The sequence below is a fragment of the Ambystoma mexicanum genome, chromosome 1p (assembly GCF_040938575.1).
Source record: "Ambystoma mexicanum isolate Mex_15411 chromosome 1p, UKY_AmexF1_1, whole genome shotgun sequence".
Taxonomy (NCBI): Eukaryota; Metazoa; Chordata; class Amphibia; order Caudata; family Ambystomatidae; genus Ambystoma; species Ambystoma mexicanum.
The window spans coordinates 740,711,146-740,731,869 of NC_090921.1; the positions used below are offsets into that span (position 1 = coordinate 740,711,146).

At 45.2% G+C, this 20,724-nt stretch overlaps 1 protein-coding gene across 1 annotated transcript in view; it reads right to left on the bottom strand.

Annotated features, from left to right (window-relative positions):
- LOC138563770 (methanethiol oxidase-like) overlaps positions 1 to 20,724 on the bottom strand; it is a 421,550-nt gene that overhangs the window by 370,180 nt on the left and 30,646 nt on the right. Inside the window, exons 2-3 of the mRNA XM_069642864.1 lie at positions 18,751 to 18,863; positions 17,143 to 17,328 (exon numbers count right to left, since the gene is read on the bottom strand). Of these exons, the coding sequence (XP_069498965.1) occupies positions 17,143 to 17,310 (168 nt within the window). The 5' untranslated portion in view covers positions 17,311 to 17,328; positions 18,751 to 18,863. The remainder of the gene's footprint in view (positions 1 to 17,142; positions 17,329 to 18,750; positions 18,864 to 20,724) is intronic.

Here is a 20,724-nt window from a genome sequence, read left to right on the forward strand (position 1 = left end):
TCTCACCAATCTTCACATCGAGACATCCTTGTCTGAAGAAGTGCTTCATTGGAGCCCATATCTTTAGGACTCCTTTCAGGCATCCTGCTGATTTCACATGCTCATCAATACTCTAAGTCATTAGACTGCATTGTCCATTCGGGCTGCAGTAAATCCATCTTCCCACATACTTCTTGTGGTTCTTCGGATACAGGAACTTGGTTCCTTCGGGTGCATGAACACTGGCCTTTACGTAGTCTCTGATTTCTTCATCTGTCAACTCTTTGGATTTGAACCCAGATTTTACATTGATCACTATCTTCATTCCTACTCATTTCTTTGCAGTCTTCATGCATTGTGTGATTATTATCCTGATCACACAGAATCCTAACATGATCATCACCAACAGGTTTCCAAGGAACTTGAAAATGTTCGCCATCCATTGTGGAACCCATGAGAAGATCGACGCAAACCAGCAGTCATCTGAAATGTCTTCCACTTCGTCTTCCATCCTGACGTGTAAGTTTGTCAGCATCGTTATGGCCTCTGTCAAGGTGCCATTCTCGTCATCATGAGAAAGTATGAATGTGCACCACGATTCTCCGATTTTGGCACAAGCACCTCCATCCATTGCTGTGATCATATCCAAGACATATCTGTTCTGAAGGGTCATCAGTCATATGGCTCTCAGCTCTTCATTGATAGCATTGAATCCCTTTATTGTGGTGTTAATCGTCTGCAAAAGTTACCATCTGGTGATCAGTAACCACTTGGCATCCCGCATCATCTGGATCCCAGGCATAAAGATAATAGTGAAAACTGAAGCAGTCTTGCTGAAAAATCTATGCTCATATGGAATAGCATCAAAAGCTTCCATTGATTTGGCTGAGAAATAGTTCTCCCTTTTCATTCAATTAGGAGTTCAGCAGATCTCTTCTTTCTCAGGTGAGCATCTGCTTTTGGAAACTCGCCAATGTTCAGGTCACTTTTTGGGATCACCAACGCTGGAACATGAACAATCACTTTAGAGCACAGTCCTACCCAATTTCTGGGAAGCTTCATGTAAGCTCTGGATCCGCAGGCCCAGTAGTGATCCATTATCATCACTGTCCCATTTTTCATTCCTGGCACATCGAAGATTCAACCACATTACTGATTTTCTCTGACTTTTCTCGTGCCATTGTTTCTGAAACATAGTTCTTCACTAGCCAAAGGCCCTATCTGCAGTGGGCCTCCTTTGTCTATGACCCATGTCAGCAATTTTGCAAGACTCAGCCAGAGAGGTTTGCATCCATTTCCACTCTTTAGATAACTGGCTTGTGATGGCCAGTTACTGCCACAGCTCTGCATATGACTATGCCTTCTTCCCAGCCATCTGGAGAAAGTACTGTTCCCCGGATTCGCATCTGGCCTCTTTCCTTGCAGCTACGAAACTCCTTCATCAGCCTTTCCTTGGCAGTTGAGTTTCCTGTTTATCTCCCTAATTCCAGCTCTCTTCATTCCAGGCTGTTCGTATCTTATCACATGATTTCTGGTGTGTGCTCTTTCTCTTGTCTTCAAATCTTGGACATAGTCATCTTCATCTGGTGATGACCATTCTGTCACCCATACCAAGGATGCCGTTCGACCCTGGAATTGACCTCTTGTATGGCATAGCGCAAGGTGAGTTAGCCAATGGGCTGTCTGGACATTTATCTATATAGCTATGAATATCTTAGATTTTCCCATAGCATACGGTAGGAGTGCACAAACATAGCAATCCTCCTTAGAAGTTCTCTTTCCCACTTCTTTCATGTGCTGATACCACATGTTATTTCCAAAATGTGCTGTACTATCTAAATAATCATTTAGTTCATCCATTGCACTTCTCTTGGGTCTCTTTCTTGCTAAGTGAGCTTGCATAAGAAATTCACTAAATACGTCAGTATACATTCTTCCTACAGGAAGAATCATAGGGACACTTGTCAAAGAAATAGGTGCCTTCTCATGCACCACTGGTGTGGGAACAGTCACATATGCCTAGGCCTTCTTGCAATATCTGGCTCTGCATAGGTCACTGGAGTAGGAAGAATCAAGGAAACTGTCTCTTTCCTGGGACAAACAAAATACACAGTGTGGATTATCAGAATTAGAAAAACAATAATAAATGCTGAAGAGGCATATATTATGCACCAATACATTAGGCTGAACCATCAATGTCTCTCCATATGTCATTGACTCTGCTCACTCACTGGAATTGCAATATGTTCAATAGACCACATTTTGCCTGTAATTACTTTTAAGGAAGGAAAACCTTCTTTAATCAGGCAATCTCGTTAAATGCTCAGGCAGCTGCCTTATCTGCTCTACAATTGCTGCCAATAATCATCTAATTGGCAGGCCATTTTTAGGATCTTGGATAAAAGTACACACATCAGTGCTCCTCCCAAAAAGAGCAGGGTAAGCTCGGAGTATAAAAACAAAGACAGCAAGAAGTAGTCTGTGAACATCAACATCTGACAGGACCATTTACACCTCCAAAGAGAAATTCAGTGAGAAACGAGTCAGGGAACTGCTCCCTTTTCCAGTCGTCGAAAAAATTAAGTCTAAATCAGGCATTTTTCATTTACTTCAGCACTCCTAAGGTCCAATGTCAACAAGCTCTTGTGGCTCAAGAATATCTTTCTCACTTCCCGCTACAATATCTATAAAGGAGTGTTTCAGGGGAGCTACAGTCCAAATTTACACTTTCGTCTATCTACTGGATAGTTTCTGCGTCCTTCTTCCCCGTCATCGATCGAGTCTGCACATGCTGAACTTCTTATTCTTGACTCACTTCTGAATGGAGTGGGGCTGTGACAGTCTCACCAGTGTAGACTTTCACATCTCCCAAGTGGATCCAAGCTAGCCTCCCTTGGACTTTAACTGCTGCAGGAGTAATGTCTTCCACTACAAAAGGACCACTAAACCTAGGCTCGTGCCATTTTCGTGTAAAGTTCCTAATTAAAATGGTATCTCCGGCAAACTATTTAGGAACACGTATCTTCTCAGGTCTGGTTGCTGTATTGTCTTCATCTTGTCCTGAGTCCGACACCCCTTCGCTTGATTTGATCTGAAATGACAGAGATACTAGCGGTCATACATGTTAAGTATGCATGGAACTCATTTACTAACAGTTCTGCAGTTTCCTGGGCATCACTCCTAGCCATCGATGGAGGAGTCAGAGGCGTTCTCATACACCTCCCTGTAACTAACTCATGGAGTGTAAGGTGGTGGTCTGATCCGGGCTGATTTGTCAATGCATATAATGCAAGGGGTAGGCAGTGCAGCCACCCCTTCTTCAGTGTCAATTTCAAGTTTGCCATTTTTTCTTTGAGAAGACTGTTGAGTCTCTCACATATCCCATTCGCTTGCGGGTGATAAGCAGAAGAAAAAGTATGCTTAATGCTGAGCAATAGACTAATCTGTTCAAATACCTCATTCACAAAATGAGGTCCATTATCAGATCTCAGCACCTCACATACTCCCCATCTAGGAAAGACTTCTCAGACTTAAAACTTTGCAGTGCAAGTGGCATCAGAATGTGTGCATGGACCGACTTCAATCCATCTCGAAAAGGGGCACACCACCACTATAATATAACTGTATCCATTACAAACTTGCAGCATGTCAACATAATCGATATGTAAATGCTGAAAAGGACCAGGAATTACTCCTCTAACTGTTCGCAGCGTGTGCCCAGCCGTAAACCTTTGACATACGATGCAATTTACTACATAGAAAGTAACGTGTTCTAACAGGTTCGGTACGAACCAGTCCTCCGCAATGGTTGCTGCAAAGCTCTCCCTACTTACATGTGCGGGGCAGTGTAGCTGTTCTAATGCCACCCTTAATAAGGCTACAGGCATTACTCGATTACCAGTGCTGTCTTGTCGCCACAATGTTTCGGAAGTGGATAAAAAACAACCACTCCGCGTCCACAGTTTTTTCTCTTCCTGTGGAGCTCCACTCTGAATTTCGATCAATTGCGTTCTTGACAAATGGTTAAACCCTTCATTCACAACCATTATAGTGATCATTTTTCTTTTACATCTGGCGTATCAAACTCATAATATCACGTGAATATGCAACCCTTTTTCCCTCTTCGTCTGTGGCTTAGTTTCCATGTGAAATAAAGTCAGTTCTCTTAGTATGTGCAGCACACTTAACTATTGCTATGGCTACTGGGAGTCGTAGTGCCTTAATAAGCCTATCCAATAATGCTGCGTCTTGCACTGGAGTGCCGTCCGCTCGGAGGTAGCCCCTCCTTTTCCAACGTGCTAACCTTGCGTGTACGGTTGACATCACATAGGCGGAGTCACTGTACACTGTCACTTCCTGTTCTGGTGATTCTCAAGCGTGACAATAAGCGCCACCAATTCTGCACCCTCTGCCAAAAAGTGAGACGGTAGTCTTGCACTTATCATTACTTCAAATTCCCCATTAGCTCTGTGCCTTCCCACAGCAGCACCTGAATGCCTTTCTCCATCAGTTTGATCGATTTTCGAAGAACCGTCAATAAGGAGAACCTTCCCTGCTTCTAAAGCATTTTCCTTTACCCTTGGGATCTCATCATAGAATTCCTCATAGTTAGAGCAATCATGCCATTGCTCATCCGCTGCCAGTGGTTGGGCTACAAACGTGGCAGGATTCACTATTTTACACCTGACGATTTTAATCGCTGGATTTAATATACCCATCTCATAAGCAGAAGCTCTCTGAAACGTCATTGTACCCTTAGGTGTCTTCAAAACAGCAAACAATGCATGCTCAACAAATAAAGTCATGGAACACCCCATCACGATGCTTGCAGATTTCTCAATAGACAAACGCGGCTGCTGCCAGCGATTGTTCGCACTGGAAATGCCCTCTCATGAATGGGTCTAGAATTCCACTATAATATGCTGTGTTTGTACCCCAATGCGGTTTTCTGTGTGAGTAATGCTGTCATAACTGTTCCATTTGTGTGCAAAAATAAATAGAAATCCTCAGAATAATTGGGAATCCCTAAAACTGGAGCTGTGCAAATTACTTTTTTCAATTCATCAAACCCTTCCTCCATTTCCACTGTCCATTCAATTTTTTCCTTATTCACCTGTGCTTTTTTCAGAGCCCGCAAAAGGGGTCTTGTATTTGAATTATAATCAAATACCCATGCTCTGACATAATTACACAATCCCAGAAACTGTTGCATTTGTTTTATCGTGTGCAGTTTTGATGTTTTCATAATTGCCTCAGCGCTTTCGGGTGTAACTTTCTTTCCTTCATGCAAAATTAACTGACCTATGTATAACACTTCTTCCTGACAATATTGCAATTTCTCCTTGTCCAATTTATATCCTTTGTCTGCTAGAATAATCATCAGCTGAATCGAGTCTCGTCTGCACCCTTCCTCTGTCGTGCTACAGACTAAAATATCATCTATGTACTGCAACACAATACTCAGCAAATCAATATTACTTAGGTCCATCTGCAGGACCCTATTAAAAATGGACAGAGACTCAAAGTACCCTTGAGGCAAACGTGTGTTTTTCAGTTTAGTTCGGCGGAACGTGAATGACATAAGATCTTGGGAATCTTTGTGCAACGGGATTGAGAAAAACGCATTTTTCAAGTCAATCACTGTGAAATATCATGCTTCTGGGCGAATACTTCATAAAATTGTCACAGGATTCGGAACCAAAGGAAACTCTGCCTCTACAATCTGGTTAATCAGCCTCATGTCCTGTATTAAACACCATGAATCCCCCCTTCTATTTCTTCACAGGATACACTGCAGTATTACACGGTGACTGACATCACCAAGATACCTTGTTCCATCATAGCCGATATATGGTCTCATTACACGGATGGCGGAGAACCATGGCGCTATTATAAATACCGGCACCGCCTTGGCGGAAAGGGGAATTACCGCCCCATTCCAAGGTTGGCGGGGCGGTAATTCCCCCTTCTACCATTGCCCTTCCCCATTCCCATTTTTGCCCCATAGGGCTCAATGGGAATGGGGAAGGCGCTAATTACGGTACCGCAAATTGCGGTACCGTAATTAGCTCCCTGGGTCCCTTTGCGGGTTGGTTTTTAACGCCTGCAAAAAGCAGGCGTTAAATCCCCCAACCCGCAAAGGGACCTCGTAGTAAGGCGGTAAGGATTTACCGGTACCGGTATTTTACCAGTACCGGTAAATCCTTACCGCCATCCGTGTAATGAGGCCCATAGTCTTAAAAATGTCCTCATCTGCCCCTCGAGACATAGGGTATTGGCTTGCTCAAGGTAAAACTGATCCTGGCTTCAATTTAATCTTAACTTCTCCCACCCCCTTCAACAGGCCTACGTCATAGGGGCCCGTAGTCCATAAAGATGTTGGCACCTTTTCCATGTCTTCATAAAAAAATGCGCAGCGCTGCCACACTATCATCATTCGCCGTGGGATCTCTCTTCTTTCTGCCCTAATCCAATATGTAATTCTCATTTCGAACACTACTTCATCGTCTGACAGGTCATCTTTAAACATATCCTCGTCAGTGACATTAGTCAATCTGTATCCTTCCCCTATGGCAATCACCATTCTCCATGGCCTGCCCTCATCATCAAATCCTTCGAGCATGGCCAATTCCCCTCATACTATGGTGCCTGTTATTCTAGGGGGAAAATCTGTCCCCCCTCTTCGTCCATGGGTATCTGTGGCCTGAACAAAAATTTGTCAGGTATTCTCATAATCTTGCCCACTAAGCCAGGGCGCCATGTTAACAAAATGTGTACCCCATAGTGAAAAACCTCTGGATCTAACGGTATTCCTCGCAGAGCTATCTGTCCTGTAAATGCCATGATAAATTTGCCCACGTTTAAATAATGTATTCCTGCCGTTGAACACACTATACCTTCCTCAGTGAAAGAGATTGTCATATTTAACTTCGTTATTAAATCTCAGCCCAGAATACTGACTGGTGTCTGCCTTGAATACAATAATGGGACAGACATATCACACTCACCTATAGAGACTGGTAATTTCTCAGAGAAACCTTGAGCATTCATGGGATTTTCTGATGAGGAAAATATTCCCTCGCGTATACATGAGCGAGTTACCCCAGTGTCTACTAAAAAAGAAAAAGATTTGCCTCCTATGGTAACATCAAATTTTGGTTCCTCTTGAGGATTTGGCATCACCGATAGTACTGAACACATCAAGTCACCCAGTGAGCTGTCCTATTGTGGATACATGCTTACTTCCGTGCCTGTGAAAGGATTCCCTTTCTCTAGGACTCAATAACTGTCCTGTGTTTGCACTCTGCTGTATCTGCATGGGTGCGTGCTGTGACTGGCTTTGTGTCGGATTCAATGGTGCTTGCTGTGGTTGTCAAGCCTGTTGCATTTGCAGTGCTTGTGCTTGATACACTGTCTGATCTTGGGCAAACCCATCCCTACTTTGTGGGCTATATGCTGGAGGATAAGCTGTTCCTCCTCTTGAGAATTGCCCATTCTGTGCATATCCCTGGCTCCCACATGTTCGCACAATGTGCCCTGTCGTTCCACGTGTGCAACACACGAGGGAGTCTTCTAATCTGCCCTCCCTGCATGCTTTGATTATCATTCTGCATATTCTAAAAACCACCTTGGTTATTCTGAAAGCCTCCTATTCCTCTGAAACCCATTCCCCTGCCTCCCGACATGAACCCATTACCTCCTTGGTCTGGTTGTCACTGACTATTCATCTGTGACATACCCGCTGCTTGCTGCATTCCCATCCCATCTCTGCTTGTCAGTACAGGTCATTCTATAGCGTACTTTGACCGTTTTTTCTGAACTAATTTAGCTTCCTTCCCTCTTTTTATTCTTCTCTTGCAACAATCGGCAATAATGCGCAATGGGCAACTGTATTTCTGCCATGGCTTGGCTTCCATTCCCACCAACTTCTTGAGCTGTCTCTGTACCTGTTCTGCCACTCCATGACACAAAATATGGTAGAATACAGGTATTTATTTCCCCGACGGTTCTCGAGTTTCCAAAGACCACTATTCCTGAACATTTTGAATGTAAGCAAGCAGATCTTCACCTTCTTGCATCTTAAGTGCCATAATTGCACCCATATGCGACGTATCTGGATATTGTACTCTAAGCGCTTTCCATACTGCTGCTCTGTAGTTATTAAACGGCGCCCCGTCATGCGCTGTATTCTGTGTGACTATCCTGATCTCGACCAAATGTCATCAGCCCTTTCCCCAAGGATAGCTGCTAGAAGACCCTTAATTCCCCCTATGGCTAAGGTATTCCTCCTGTTACTTTTTCCAATTCATAGATCCATTTTCCTGCACCCGCCGTTAAGCTGGGCAATTTGCATCTTAAATTATCTTTATCCATCAGGGGCCAGGGTATATACTGCGGTCTGACCCCTCCTTTCTCTAATAAAGGGAATTGCAAGATGCCATAGTCGCAATCGGCTCCCATCGTCTGCCTGTCCATAGTAGGGACAATGGTTCCTGATCACCTTCTCCCTGGCAATGATCTTGGTCTGCTCACATGTGGCAGCAATTCTCCCCTCTCACTATGAGATCACCCTTTAGGGTCGCTCTGGGTACGCCACAGGCTCTGCGTCCCATCTTTAGGTTGGTCTAAGTCTGACCATCTCACTTCCTTATCTGTCTGGAAGCTTCCCTCAGGACCGCATGTACCGACACCCTCCTCCCCACAGAAGGTTTCCTGGTCTTCGTCTGACATATCTTGTACCCAACTAGTATGGCTGTCTTCTTTCTCGTCTCTGTTTAGAGTCAGCCTGTCCAAAGACAAAGCTCTATGCATGAGACTAAACAGACTTCCATCCTTACCTCGTGACTGGGCAATTTCAATCTTCTTTTCCCCTGTTCCTCAATTCACTTTTGGTCCTCATCTCCTGATACGCTTTATCGATTCTGTCTCTGATATTTCATATCTCAAAATTGTCCTCGAGATTTACCCTAGAGGGTCCTGCCAGTGCCTCTTGCGATGGGAGAAACTCCTCTATGTCGCCCCATAATACTAATGGACTTGGTTCCATTAGTTCTTTCTCAATGCAATCAATGTTGCGTGCCCTCTGTCTTCTCTTTCGTTCCATCTCCTCGTCAAAATCCCTTCATTTCTTTGCTCCCCTCTAACCCTTTCTTCTTCCTGTCTTCTTCCTGTCTTTTCACTTCCCTTCTTTTGTTTGCTCTACGCACCTCCTCGTATCTGCGTCTTTACATTCTATCTCAAAATGTCTGTTCTTCCTCCTCATCTCTCTTCTTTTCTAATCTATCACATTCTTCGATTGCTCTCTTTGCTCTTCTGCTCTTTCTTCCTTTCTTAACTGTTCTTCCTGATACATCTGTTCTCGCCTTTGTCTACTCTTTCTTTTATACTTGTCTTCTTTCAATCGTTTCTTTCGTTCCGTCTTTTTATTCTGCTTATCTTGATCTTCTCCTTGCCTTACTTCCTCGATGCTCTTACCATCAAGTTTGAGCAATATCTGAACACCCATCCATTCATTCTGTATGAGCGCTATCTCCTCAACTTTGTCTTATTCTTCTTTCCATCTCTTAATTTCTCGTTCTATCTCTAAGGTCACACTTGGCCATTTACTTTTCTCTTTGTCCTGTAAGACCTTAGAGATCACTACCTTTTCTGGAGTCCTTTCTGGACTCTCATCACTGCTATAAGCAGGCGGTTCATGTATCGGATTACTATACCCTGTCGCTGTCTTTAATTCCCTTAATGGATACAATCTATCATCTTTTGCACTATCAACATTTACTTCAGGCATGGTCGGGGGGCCAGAAGGCACAATACCCCCCTCTTTACACTGGTTACGCATCCAGTCTTCAGGAGGTGGGTCTTCCCGTTCCTCTTGGTACATTTTCCAAAGCTCTAAACTAGCTAACCTTTTCTCCAATTTCTTTCCTGTGTATGCAGCGTGCAAGTATGTGGTCATGGGTTGCAAAACCGCTTTTGATAGCGATCCCCTTTGTGGCCTTGGCATGAATATCTTATCTGCCGTGCCCTTTACCCATTCGGCACTGTATTGCTTAAGCTTGGGTGCGTGTTTTGGCAGTTGCTTACACAGGTTTACCAGTGGAATAACATCCCCCATTGTGACGAGTCTCAATTGACTGTCAATACGTTATTTCACACAAAAAGAATACATTTCAGAAAAAAAATAAATATGAGCACACACCAATCATTGCTGCTCCAACCCTGTATTTCATACTTTACTTCAATCTACCTATTCAGTCGTTACCGACAATGACTAAATAAAATAGGTTTTACTCCCAACATCTTAACACAATCGATTGTTTGTCGCTTTTCGACATCTCATTCTTTTCTCTATACACAAAATACATAATGTACACAGACTGGCCGTCCTCAACATAGATCTCTTCTCAGTGCTCCTCGCTGCTATTCTTGCCCCTAAATTTACTCTGATTGGAGTGTAAGTTATTTCCTTTCGCAGACCTTGTCTAGAGCGTAGTCTATTTATCCACTTGGATTTTGAAATAACTTCTTCTAAACATTCCTTGAACTTGGGATTCTGGGCTTATCTGCGATGCTCCTCGTCATATACCTCTATGTGACGCTCTTTATCATCAACTAAATACCCAACCAACCCTCCGTTACTTTCTTCCCATTATCACTTTCCCCAATTAATATTAATTTGTTTTTTGCCACCTCTCTCATCTACTCACCATTTTCGCTTTTCGCTCCTGACCCTCGTGATCGTCTCCTCCTCAACCGGCCACCGTCGCTTTCGGTCCGCTCAGCTCCCTGTCGAAACCAGGAGGGGATTTCATGAAAGAGGGACCCGTCCCACCCATCTCTTTTGTCTTGCGTGATCGTTCTCGGCTGCTATCCACAGGAAGCCTCGTGGTCCTCCAGCTAAATGGTGGAGGACGTCCGATATTCCGAGACCCTTAAAAGCTTTACTGGGTCAATGGATCTTTTCTGCTACCACGTGAACCCCGGGACCTGGGGCCCTTTTAGACGATGTAGCAATACTCAGAGATGGGTGGGGATGCAGAATTTACTCATACATCAATAATCAAACCGACTGTTTTATTAACAATTATCTAAAACGGAGTTACAACGGACATCAACAGATGTCGCACAGCATAGTCTCAATGCACTTCTTAAAAAACAACACTCATACTAAAAATGTGTCACTACTGATGTCACCCTATGTGGCAAACTAAGAAAACGTACTAAGGAAAGTGATAGGTTTAAAGGGAACATCTAAGTATTCGTTCCATACTGACGGGGGGCTGTGATTGGGTCTGCAAGATCAGGTGGACAACTAAGCCCATCCCAAGTGCAAGTCATCTTCTGTGTCATACTAACACTCAACACCCTATTGGTTACATAAACTATAGGGTTCCTTAATACGTGGCCCTCTACAATTGGTTGTCAAGCTTGTAACTTTCTGGAATATTCCACTTGCTAGCAGCACGCACACTGGTTACTCCAGGTGCTGGGAGGGTTGGCCTGGTCATGCCTCCCACCCAATAAACCCTCATCCATCATCACTCCTGTGGTCTGCCATTCAATTAAGGCTTTGAACTCGGCCTTGTATAAGCTCACTATGTCCGGGAATAAAAGGGAGTGTGGCATGATCTTATCTTCTGGTTTCGGTGTAGCTTGACCCAGTCTATTTCCATCTAACCATATGACTGGAGACCATGTTTTAGAGATTTTCGTTGCATGAAATACTATTAAATGATGAATTCTTGGCATCTTCAGTGTTTTTCCATTACCTCTGGAACAGAAGTTTGTTTCTTTCTCACGTCCATGTAGCTTTTTGACAGACAACCAGGCTCACGTTGGCCCCGACTCTTGGTGCTGGGCCAGCCAGCCTTTCTTAAATTCTCCTTCACCATCAGCTATTTTCCAACTACGCCACACTTCGAGCCCTTTCTATTCAAAGGGTTCAGGTTTGCTAAAGTGCATTGTGGAACATCCAGATTCTATACGTTCCTATAAATATGCATTAGCGCATACCTAAATGTTGCCTTTATTTGATACTTCATTACTTCGTCATCAGGTTCTATAGAATGTCTATTTTCTTTCTTCATTTAACATCTTTTCTAAGTGCGTCAATTCTGCTTAACATGACATCAGCAGTCTTCTTTCCCATTCATTTTCACACTTCTTTCGCCAGAAGACTATTATTTCTTTGTGCATGCATATAAGGTTTTCTCAATGGATAACTTGTCTCAAGGATTCTTTGCGGTATAGGCATCCTCTCTGGCACTGCGCATGTCGCAATTTCCGGTTTCCAACATATAGACAACATGGCGTCGGAGCTTCTGGTAGGGGTATTTAGCTCTTCCTCTACAACGGTCATACACACTACTCTGCAGCACACAGAGGGGTCTTGCAAATCGATAGGCTCCTGATATCGGACATCTTTATCCCACAGGTAATAGAGATAGCAAATGGGGTGCGATATCTGGCAGACCATGCCCCGGTTATACTCCGGGCCAAACCTCTTGCGCCTCCTCCGGCTGTACGTAAGCTATGGAGATTGAACAAATTGATATTAAGGGCTCTGGCATTGAAAACACATATGGAAACAGTCATGCATAATTATTTCCAAGAACATTATTCAAGGGCCGTGGACTTTCGAATGGTGTGGGACACAAGTAAGGCTATGATAAGAGGGAAGTTTATCGCCCAGACGGCGGCCTTAGAGTGGGAGGTGAAAGAAGCAGAGGGACATAAATCCTGTGGGTCTCAGAAAGCGTGGTGGGCCCTGATGAAGCCGAGGGCAAAATTAGAAGCTCACCTGGTGGATAGGTTGGCGCAGCTCTGAATCTAAATCAAACAATCCTACTACCTGAGATGGATAAGGCTAATGGGTTCCTGGTGGCAAAACTAAGGAAGCAAAGGGCCAAAAACGGTATGACCCAATTGAAAACCCAGAGGGACAGTTGCAAAGGGGGAGGCTGAAAAATTGGAAATATGCAGGCTTTTCATACCCAACTCTTGAGAGGGGAAGACCGGGACCCTACTGTCCAACAGGCCTTCTTGGGGAAATTAGAGCTGCCCCAAATGGAGAGGTAGATAACGTTTGGAGGCCCCTATTATGGAGGAAGAGGTGGGCCTCACCATTTAATCCATTCCAGGGAATAAGACCCCAGGACCAGATGGCCTGGGTAATGCCTATTATAACACTTTTTGGAACATATTGACTGGCCCTCTAACAAAACTATTCAATCAGGTTAGGGATACGGGTCTGATCTCTGGGAATATGGGACCCTCTATGACCACCTTAAAACCAGGGAAGGACCCGACTGAGTGTGCCAGTTAGCACCCTATTTCATTACTTAATGGGGACGCCAAACTCTATGCAAAAAAAAAAAAAAATTGGCTTAGCGACTAATGGGGTGTTACCAAAGATCATACACCGAGATCAAGCATGTTTATCAAGGGGAGGCATGCCCAAGACAATATTAGAAGGGCAGTGAATGATGGGGATGGAGGACTGCCCAAAAGGTGTCATACTTGCACTCAACGCTACCAGAGCGTTTCACAGTCTGGACTGGGGCTTCTTGAGGCTAACCTTGGAGAAGTATGGATGTGGGCTGGTCTTCACGCGCATGGGGCTGGCCAATTTTCAAATTTGCTCCATGAAATTGCAGATCAGTGGAGGTCTCTCAAACTCAATTCAGGTGAGAAGGGGCACTCAACAGGACTGGCCACTGTCAACGCTTTTTTTTGGCCATGGCAGTCAGGGTGAATGTGGAAATCCGCGGGGTTACAGTCAAGGGGGACACCAACAAGATTGCGCTATATGCAGATGATGTAATGCTGTTCCTCTGCGACACGGCATAACCCAAAGTTGATGTCACTTTTAGAAGAGTTTGCATAGGTCTCAGGATTCCAAATCAATCACTCAAAATCAAAAGCACTTAACATTACAGTGGACCCCAAGATGGTAGATAGATGAGTGGGAGATTTCTCCTGATCTGGGAACGGGACGAAATAGAGTATCTGGGTGTTAAACTGACCCTAAAGTATGGGGACTTATTTGCAGCTAGTATCCCGGCGTTATGGAAAACACGGCGACCTTAAGAGGTGGGATATGCAAGAACTCTCATGGTTTGGCGCATAGCAGCAGTCAAGATGACCCTCTGGTGGTGTGCTCCGTTCCGATTTGGATCCCTGTCCAAATGGTAAAGAAGCTGCAGAGAGAGGTCCTCTGTTTCATTTGGGGTGGAAGGAAGCCTAGGGTGCTCAGGAGGGTTCTCTTTCGATTACCGGGATTGGGAGGATTAGGGGCCCTCGAGATGGCCCACTGCCTTTTGGTTGCACAGCTGGCCCCAATGTTGCAATGGTCCTTGTCGGCTCACCATAAGGGTTGGTGCAAATTTGAGTAAGGTGCTACCGACATCCCACTGGGCCCCCTCTGGTACCTCTAAAAGTCGGCCTGTGGGGACAGAAAGCCCAATACTCAAAACCACTAGGTGCTCATTAGCTCATTGGGATAGGGCATTGCGAGAAAAGAAGTTGAAACCGGGGCTGGAACTATTCACGCGAGTGGGACATAATGCCAATTTCAGGCCGGGTAGGTCCCCTAATTTTTGGGGGAACTGGGCTGGCCAAGCGACGTTAACTTTAACTGATTTTTAACAAGCTGTGTCCCATTCCAGTTTCAAGACGGTAAAATAAAATTCCACGTGACTGAACAGGAACTGTTTCCATACATACATATCAGACACTGGATCTCGAGCAGGGTGGTCAGAGAGGCAGCCACGAGAGTGCCGATAGGCTTAGAAATCACACTTAGAAAGGGGTTACCCCAGAAAGGCGTTGCAAGACTCTACCGTCTGCTAGATAAAGCTGCACCTGGGGATATCCTACCATACATGGCTAAATGGGAGCAAGACTTGGGGGCCACTATAACTTCGGAGGAATGGAGCCAGATTTGAAGTCTAGCACACAAAGGGTCCAAATGTATGGCCATCAAAGAGTCAGCATATAAAATATGTTTGTGTTGGTACATGGCCCCACACCGATTATATACCATCAACTCTCAGGTGTTGCCCTTGTGTTGACGGAATTGTGGGCACGTGGGAGACCTAGGGCATATGTGGTGGTCTTGTCCAAAGGCACAAGTCTTCTAGAAAGAAGTCCTGAGCCATATTAAGGACATATTGGGAATACAGCTGCCCCACAACCTGGTGGTGGTGATACCGGGAGTGGTGGCCAAGGGCCTCTATCATGCTAGTGAGGCGGGCGCTGCCCTCATTACACACTTGTTAACAGCAGCAAGGATTACGCAAGCCGATGGCTGGAAAACAGAAGAGGGGCCAATAATGGCCATGTGGTGGGTAAGGATATGGGGAATTGTGACAATGGAGAAAGTGTGCGCATTGGCCAACGGCAACTATCAGAAATTCCTCAGTTTGTAGCTCCTGTTTAATGAATATGTCTCGGGTAAAGAACAGAACTACTTTATGCCCAATATGCTTCGTAACGTCACAGTTCTCTAGGTGGGCCATCGCCTCCCCAACCTGTTGGAGGGGCCCCTGGAGGAAAGACTGCTAATAAGTTTGTGGAACTCTGTTACGCCACCACTGTTATGTTGAAGGACGGGGGCAGGGTGGGGACGAGTTGTCATTGTTAAAAATTAGTGTGAACTCAACACTTATCACCCTGTGTTATGTACCTAGTCAGACAAAATGGCAATTAAGATCCTTGGCTGTACGTTCGATATCATTTGTTTGGAGCTTGCATTAAAATAAAGCTTACAACAACAAAAATAACTCACTGCATTACCTCTGCAGCACACAGCAGTAATGCATTCTCCTATTCAGCAGTAACGCCCTTTGCATAGAAGAAAATAATTAGTTAGGATTGGTCTGAAGACTGACGTGTTTCTTCTGATAACCTATGATTGTTTCTCTCTCCTTACCATTTCATCGGGAAAAAACCTCAGGGTCATCTTCGACTCCACACTCTCCTTCTCTCCTCACATATCTGACGTCTCTAAGCAGTCCAACTACAAGCTGCACCTCCTCAGAGGTATTCTTCCTTTCCTCTCCTTCCCCCAGAAGCTCACTGTCTCCCAAGCCCTGGTTCTCTCGAAGCTGGACTACTGTAACAGCCTCAATCTAAATCTGCCTGTCTCTACTCTCCGCCCTCTGCAACTTATCCAGAACAGGACTGAGAGACTTGTCCTTGGCCCTAAGCCCAGGGATCGTATCTCTCCAGGACTGAAATCTCTACACTGGCTCCCAGTGGCTGCAAGGATTAAGTTCAAAACCTTCTGCATTGTCCACAAGGGCTTCTTGGGCCTGGGGCCTAAATACCTTCAACTCTCTCTTCCTAAATATCTTCCTTCTCAAGCTCTTCGCTCATCCGTCTCCAACTCCCTCCAGGTCAGCCGCTTCTCCAAGCAACGAGTTGGGGGTAGATCTCTCTCTGCGGCAGGGGCCTCCCTCTGGAACAGCCTTCCTGCCTCCCTGAAACTTGAGGAGAACCATCTCCGGTTCAGGAAGCACCTCAAAACCTTCCTCTTTGCTTCAGCCTTCTCCCCCCTCTATCCTGCTAAATTATTGACTGAAACTGCACTCTACCTGCAACTGGGCCACTCTCCACTTGCACTGCCTCCCTGGCAACCTCTGCACTACGGGACTGTCTCTGTATCCCGACAGCCCCCCTTTCCCAGCACTTGTCTGCACTTACCTTGCCACCAATTTGGCCCTATTATTTATCTGTTGTTCCACTACCCTGTACTGCACTTTCCCCCCTCCCTTTCCCCTTGCACTTTCCCTTCCCTCCACCCATGCACTTGCGTGATCTGAATGACACCTGGCCTAGTAGGATCGTTGTATGTCTTCACTCTGTTCCCCCCTCCCTGCCTCGTCGCGCCTTGCAACACTTGTGTATAGGCGCGTTACAAATGCCATATCATATCATATCCTATTTCCGCTTTTGTCCAATCCCATCCATTCTCTACTAGTCCGCAAGCCACTCGTCGGTTTATCCCACTCTTCATTCTCATCCAAGGACATTCTCTCCCAATTACTAACCTCCTCCCACACGCCATTCTGGAACCTCCATGGAGCGAGCCAGGACCTTTACATGTATGATTTGCCCCCTTCTACAAGCAAGATTAACCAACGCCCAGCATAGTGTATGCACCTTGTGCAGTATGGGAGCCCGCGGGTCTGTGCCCACATCAACCACATAAAGCCGAGAGGAGATCATGCTGAGCAGGATCAGGCGGTCCCGCTTCTTGGTGATATCCCCGTAACAACTGCTGCAGGCATTCCATCCGAAATGGTGGAGCTCATCCTTCATGTTGGGCATCGGCAAGCGGTGTATAACCTGCATAAAACAGAAGCTACATTCAATTACAAGAGCCTGTTAGAGGAGCACAGACAAACAACACATTTGGCAGTGGCAGAGGTAAACATGCACAAAGGGAAATCTGGAGACCCCAGCTGGCTGCTAATGAGCTCTCAGCAACTCTTGGGCTTTCTCCCTATTTCCCCATCAAGCGACTAATAGGCGTGCATGGTATACAATTGCCCCTTTTCAGGCACCAACAGGGATGTGTACGAGCTCCTTTCAGAATCAGTAGAACAGGAAAGAAGGACTTAGATCCAAACATGTATTTTAATATATCCACTGTGAAGAAGGGCTAGCACCCAATTCACTCAACCAAGAATTTCATTTTATAGTCACTAATTTAATCTGTTTCACAAAGGTTCTGGTTACTTGTTGCCATTTCAGGAAACCTCTAGAGGGTGAGGGTAATATTTTCCATAGGAAATTAATGCCCTCTTGCAAATTTGAGCAAGGCGCTACCGACATCCCACTGGGCCACCTCGGGTTCCTCTAACAGTCGGCCTGTGGGGGCGGGAGGCCCAATACTCAAAACCACTAGGTGCTCATTAGCTCATTGGGATAGGGCATTGCGAGAAAAGAAGTTGAAACCGGGGCTGGAACTATTCACCCCAGTGGGGCATAATGCCAATTTCAGGCCGGGTAGGTCCCCTCATTTTTGGCCGAACTGGGCTGGTCAAGCGACGTTAACTTAATGGACTTTTATCAAGCTGGTGTCCCATTCCAGTTTGAAGACGGTAAAACAAAATTCCATGTGACTGAACAGGAACTGTTTCCATACATACATATCAGACACTGGTTCTCGAACAGGGTGGTCAGAGAGGCAGCCACGAGAGTGCTGATAGGCTTAGAAATCACACTTAGAAAGGGGTTACCCCAGAAAGGGGTTGCAAGACTCTACCGTCTGCTAGATAAAGCTGCACCTGGGGATATCCTACCATACATCGTTAAATGGGAGCAAGATTTGGGGGTCACTATAACATTTGGAGGAATGGAGCTGTATATGAAGTCGAGCACACAAAGGGTCCAAATGTATGGCCATCAAAGAGTCAGCGTATAAAATATGCTTCTGTTGGTACATGGCCCCACACCGATTATATACCATCAGCTCTCAGGTGTTGCCCTTGTGTTGATGGAATTGTGGGCAAGTGGGGGACCTAGGGCATATGTGGTGGTCTTGTCCAAAGGCACAAGTCTTCTGGAAAGAAGTCATGAGCCATAATGGAAATTAATGCCCTCTTCATTTTCAGGTGGGTTTGACTTAAACTCTCCAAAGACAGATGGTTACAATCAGTGGGATTCTTTTACTTTCAGAAAGACTTGTCCTGTCTGGAGATGCTCTTTACTGCAAAGGAGTCATAAAGCAGCCAAGGTTAAGACCTCTTCCGGAGTACACAGTACCTGGCTATAGGTTGGAGAGGCGGGATCTACATCGACTGTGGACAGAAAGTCTGGCTTGTTGATGCCGGTGTTGCGGTAAATACAGGCCACGTAAATTATCTCCTCCCTGGAACCTAAATAGACCAAACAGCAACTATTACGAATCCATTGCTACAAAAATGTACATGAATCAAAAAGCAGAATGAATGACATCAGCTGGAATTCACTTCTTTGCCAAACACAATACCGACCCAAAGATCACTGTAATAATGTGCCAGTCTAGGGGAACCACTGTTTTTTTTCTCCAAGCTTTCTTTATTGATTTTAAATAACAAAGAGTGGTAGTCTCGCTACCAATAATAAAAATAAACCCCCCTCCTTCCTCTACATTTAAGCAACCCAGTACAGCGCATCAAATATTATATCTGCGTATACAATTATTAGTTTTGACACAGCATAGTGGTGGTCTTCACAGTGTTAAGGGATTTCGACCATGGTATATCTGATTCTCTTACATCTCACATTATAATACAGTGTATCAGTTCTCAGGGGTTCACATCACCTCCAGGGTCATAATGTCCAAAGTTCAATTCCCACGTGTATGAGGTTGTACCTACTCAATTGCCGCCATATTCAGTATCTGCTCAGCGTGATAGTGCCTGAAAAGATCCCAACAGTCTTGCGGCCTATTACCCTGCGGAAGCATTGTTGCATATCGTGATTCTCTTTTCTCACACATATTCATAAAGTTCAGCCAGCTCTGAAAACATGGTGCTGTTCGCTTCCCCGAGGTTTTGCTGATTATATATCAGGCGGTCACTGTTGCCTTCCCCAGCAGTTTCCTCTTCAGGCGGGGGCCCCCTTCGATCATTGCTAATAGCCACAATTCCGGGGAGTAGTCCCACGGGGATGTTAACATTTGAGTCATGGCTTCCTCGATTTTTCCCCAAAAGAGTCTGACTCGTGGATAGGACCATGCCACATGATAAATCGGCCGAGTCCTGGTCACATTTTTGCAAAGGGGAGATCTCTCAGGGAAGAAGCTACACAGGCAAACTTGTGAATAATAGGCCCGGTGTAGAAATTTGTAGTGGATTAGTCAGAGCCAGCTATTCAGGGTTAGGTTACGTGTCTGTGTGCATACCAGTTTCCATTGTCCTTCATTTATCACTGTCCCTAGGGATAGCTCCCATCTGTTTCTATAGTTCTGACCCTTCTGTTCCTTTGATATTCTGATCCTTTTGTAAATGGTGGATACCAATTTCTTAGTAGTCTTTGGGTTAATCACATATTGAAGTAGTGGGAGCTTGTGGGATGTTTGACCATTTAGATTTTATCACTTCCCTAATCCGGAAATAGAGCAGCATGGTCACAACCGTCCATTCACCTCTAGTTTTCAGGGCTTCCCAAGTTATAAACTGGTCGTTCTCTACCATGTCCCCTAGGGTCCAGATTCCCAGCCTTTCAAAGTGTGTATGGAACACTTTCTCGTGTGTAATCGGGATCCCGCATATTTTAAATATAGGGAGGTTTGGGGGTAGCAAGTCTCCTTGCCCGTCATCTGAAAGATTTGCCCCCAAGCTTTACATGTGGTTTCCACTGGTTGAATCTCAGCTCGTACCACACTCTCTATGTTGCCCCATAGCATTCCCATTTAGTCATTTGGGTAGGCGATTGCTTTTGCTAGAAGTGTGTGTGAGAGTTCAGTCGTGGGGGATTGTCACTACAAAGTGTACTGAACCTGTGCAGCTAAAAAATATAAATCGTGGTATTCCAGCCCGCCTCGTTCATAGGGGAGGGCAAGGGTGTTGTAGGACACCCATGCCTGTTTGGCTGCCCAGGTTAGTCGCACCATTATGGTCTTAAGCCGGGACCAGAAGCTCAATGGGGGCCATGTAGGTACATTGTTAAGTATATATAGACGTTTTGGCAGGACTACCATTTTAGCCAAGGAGATGCAGGCCGCTTGGGAGATAGGTAGAAGGATCCACGATC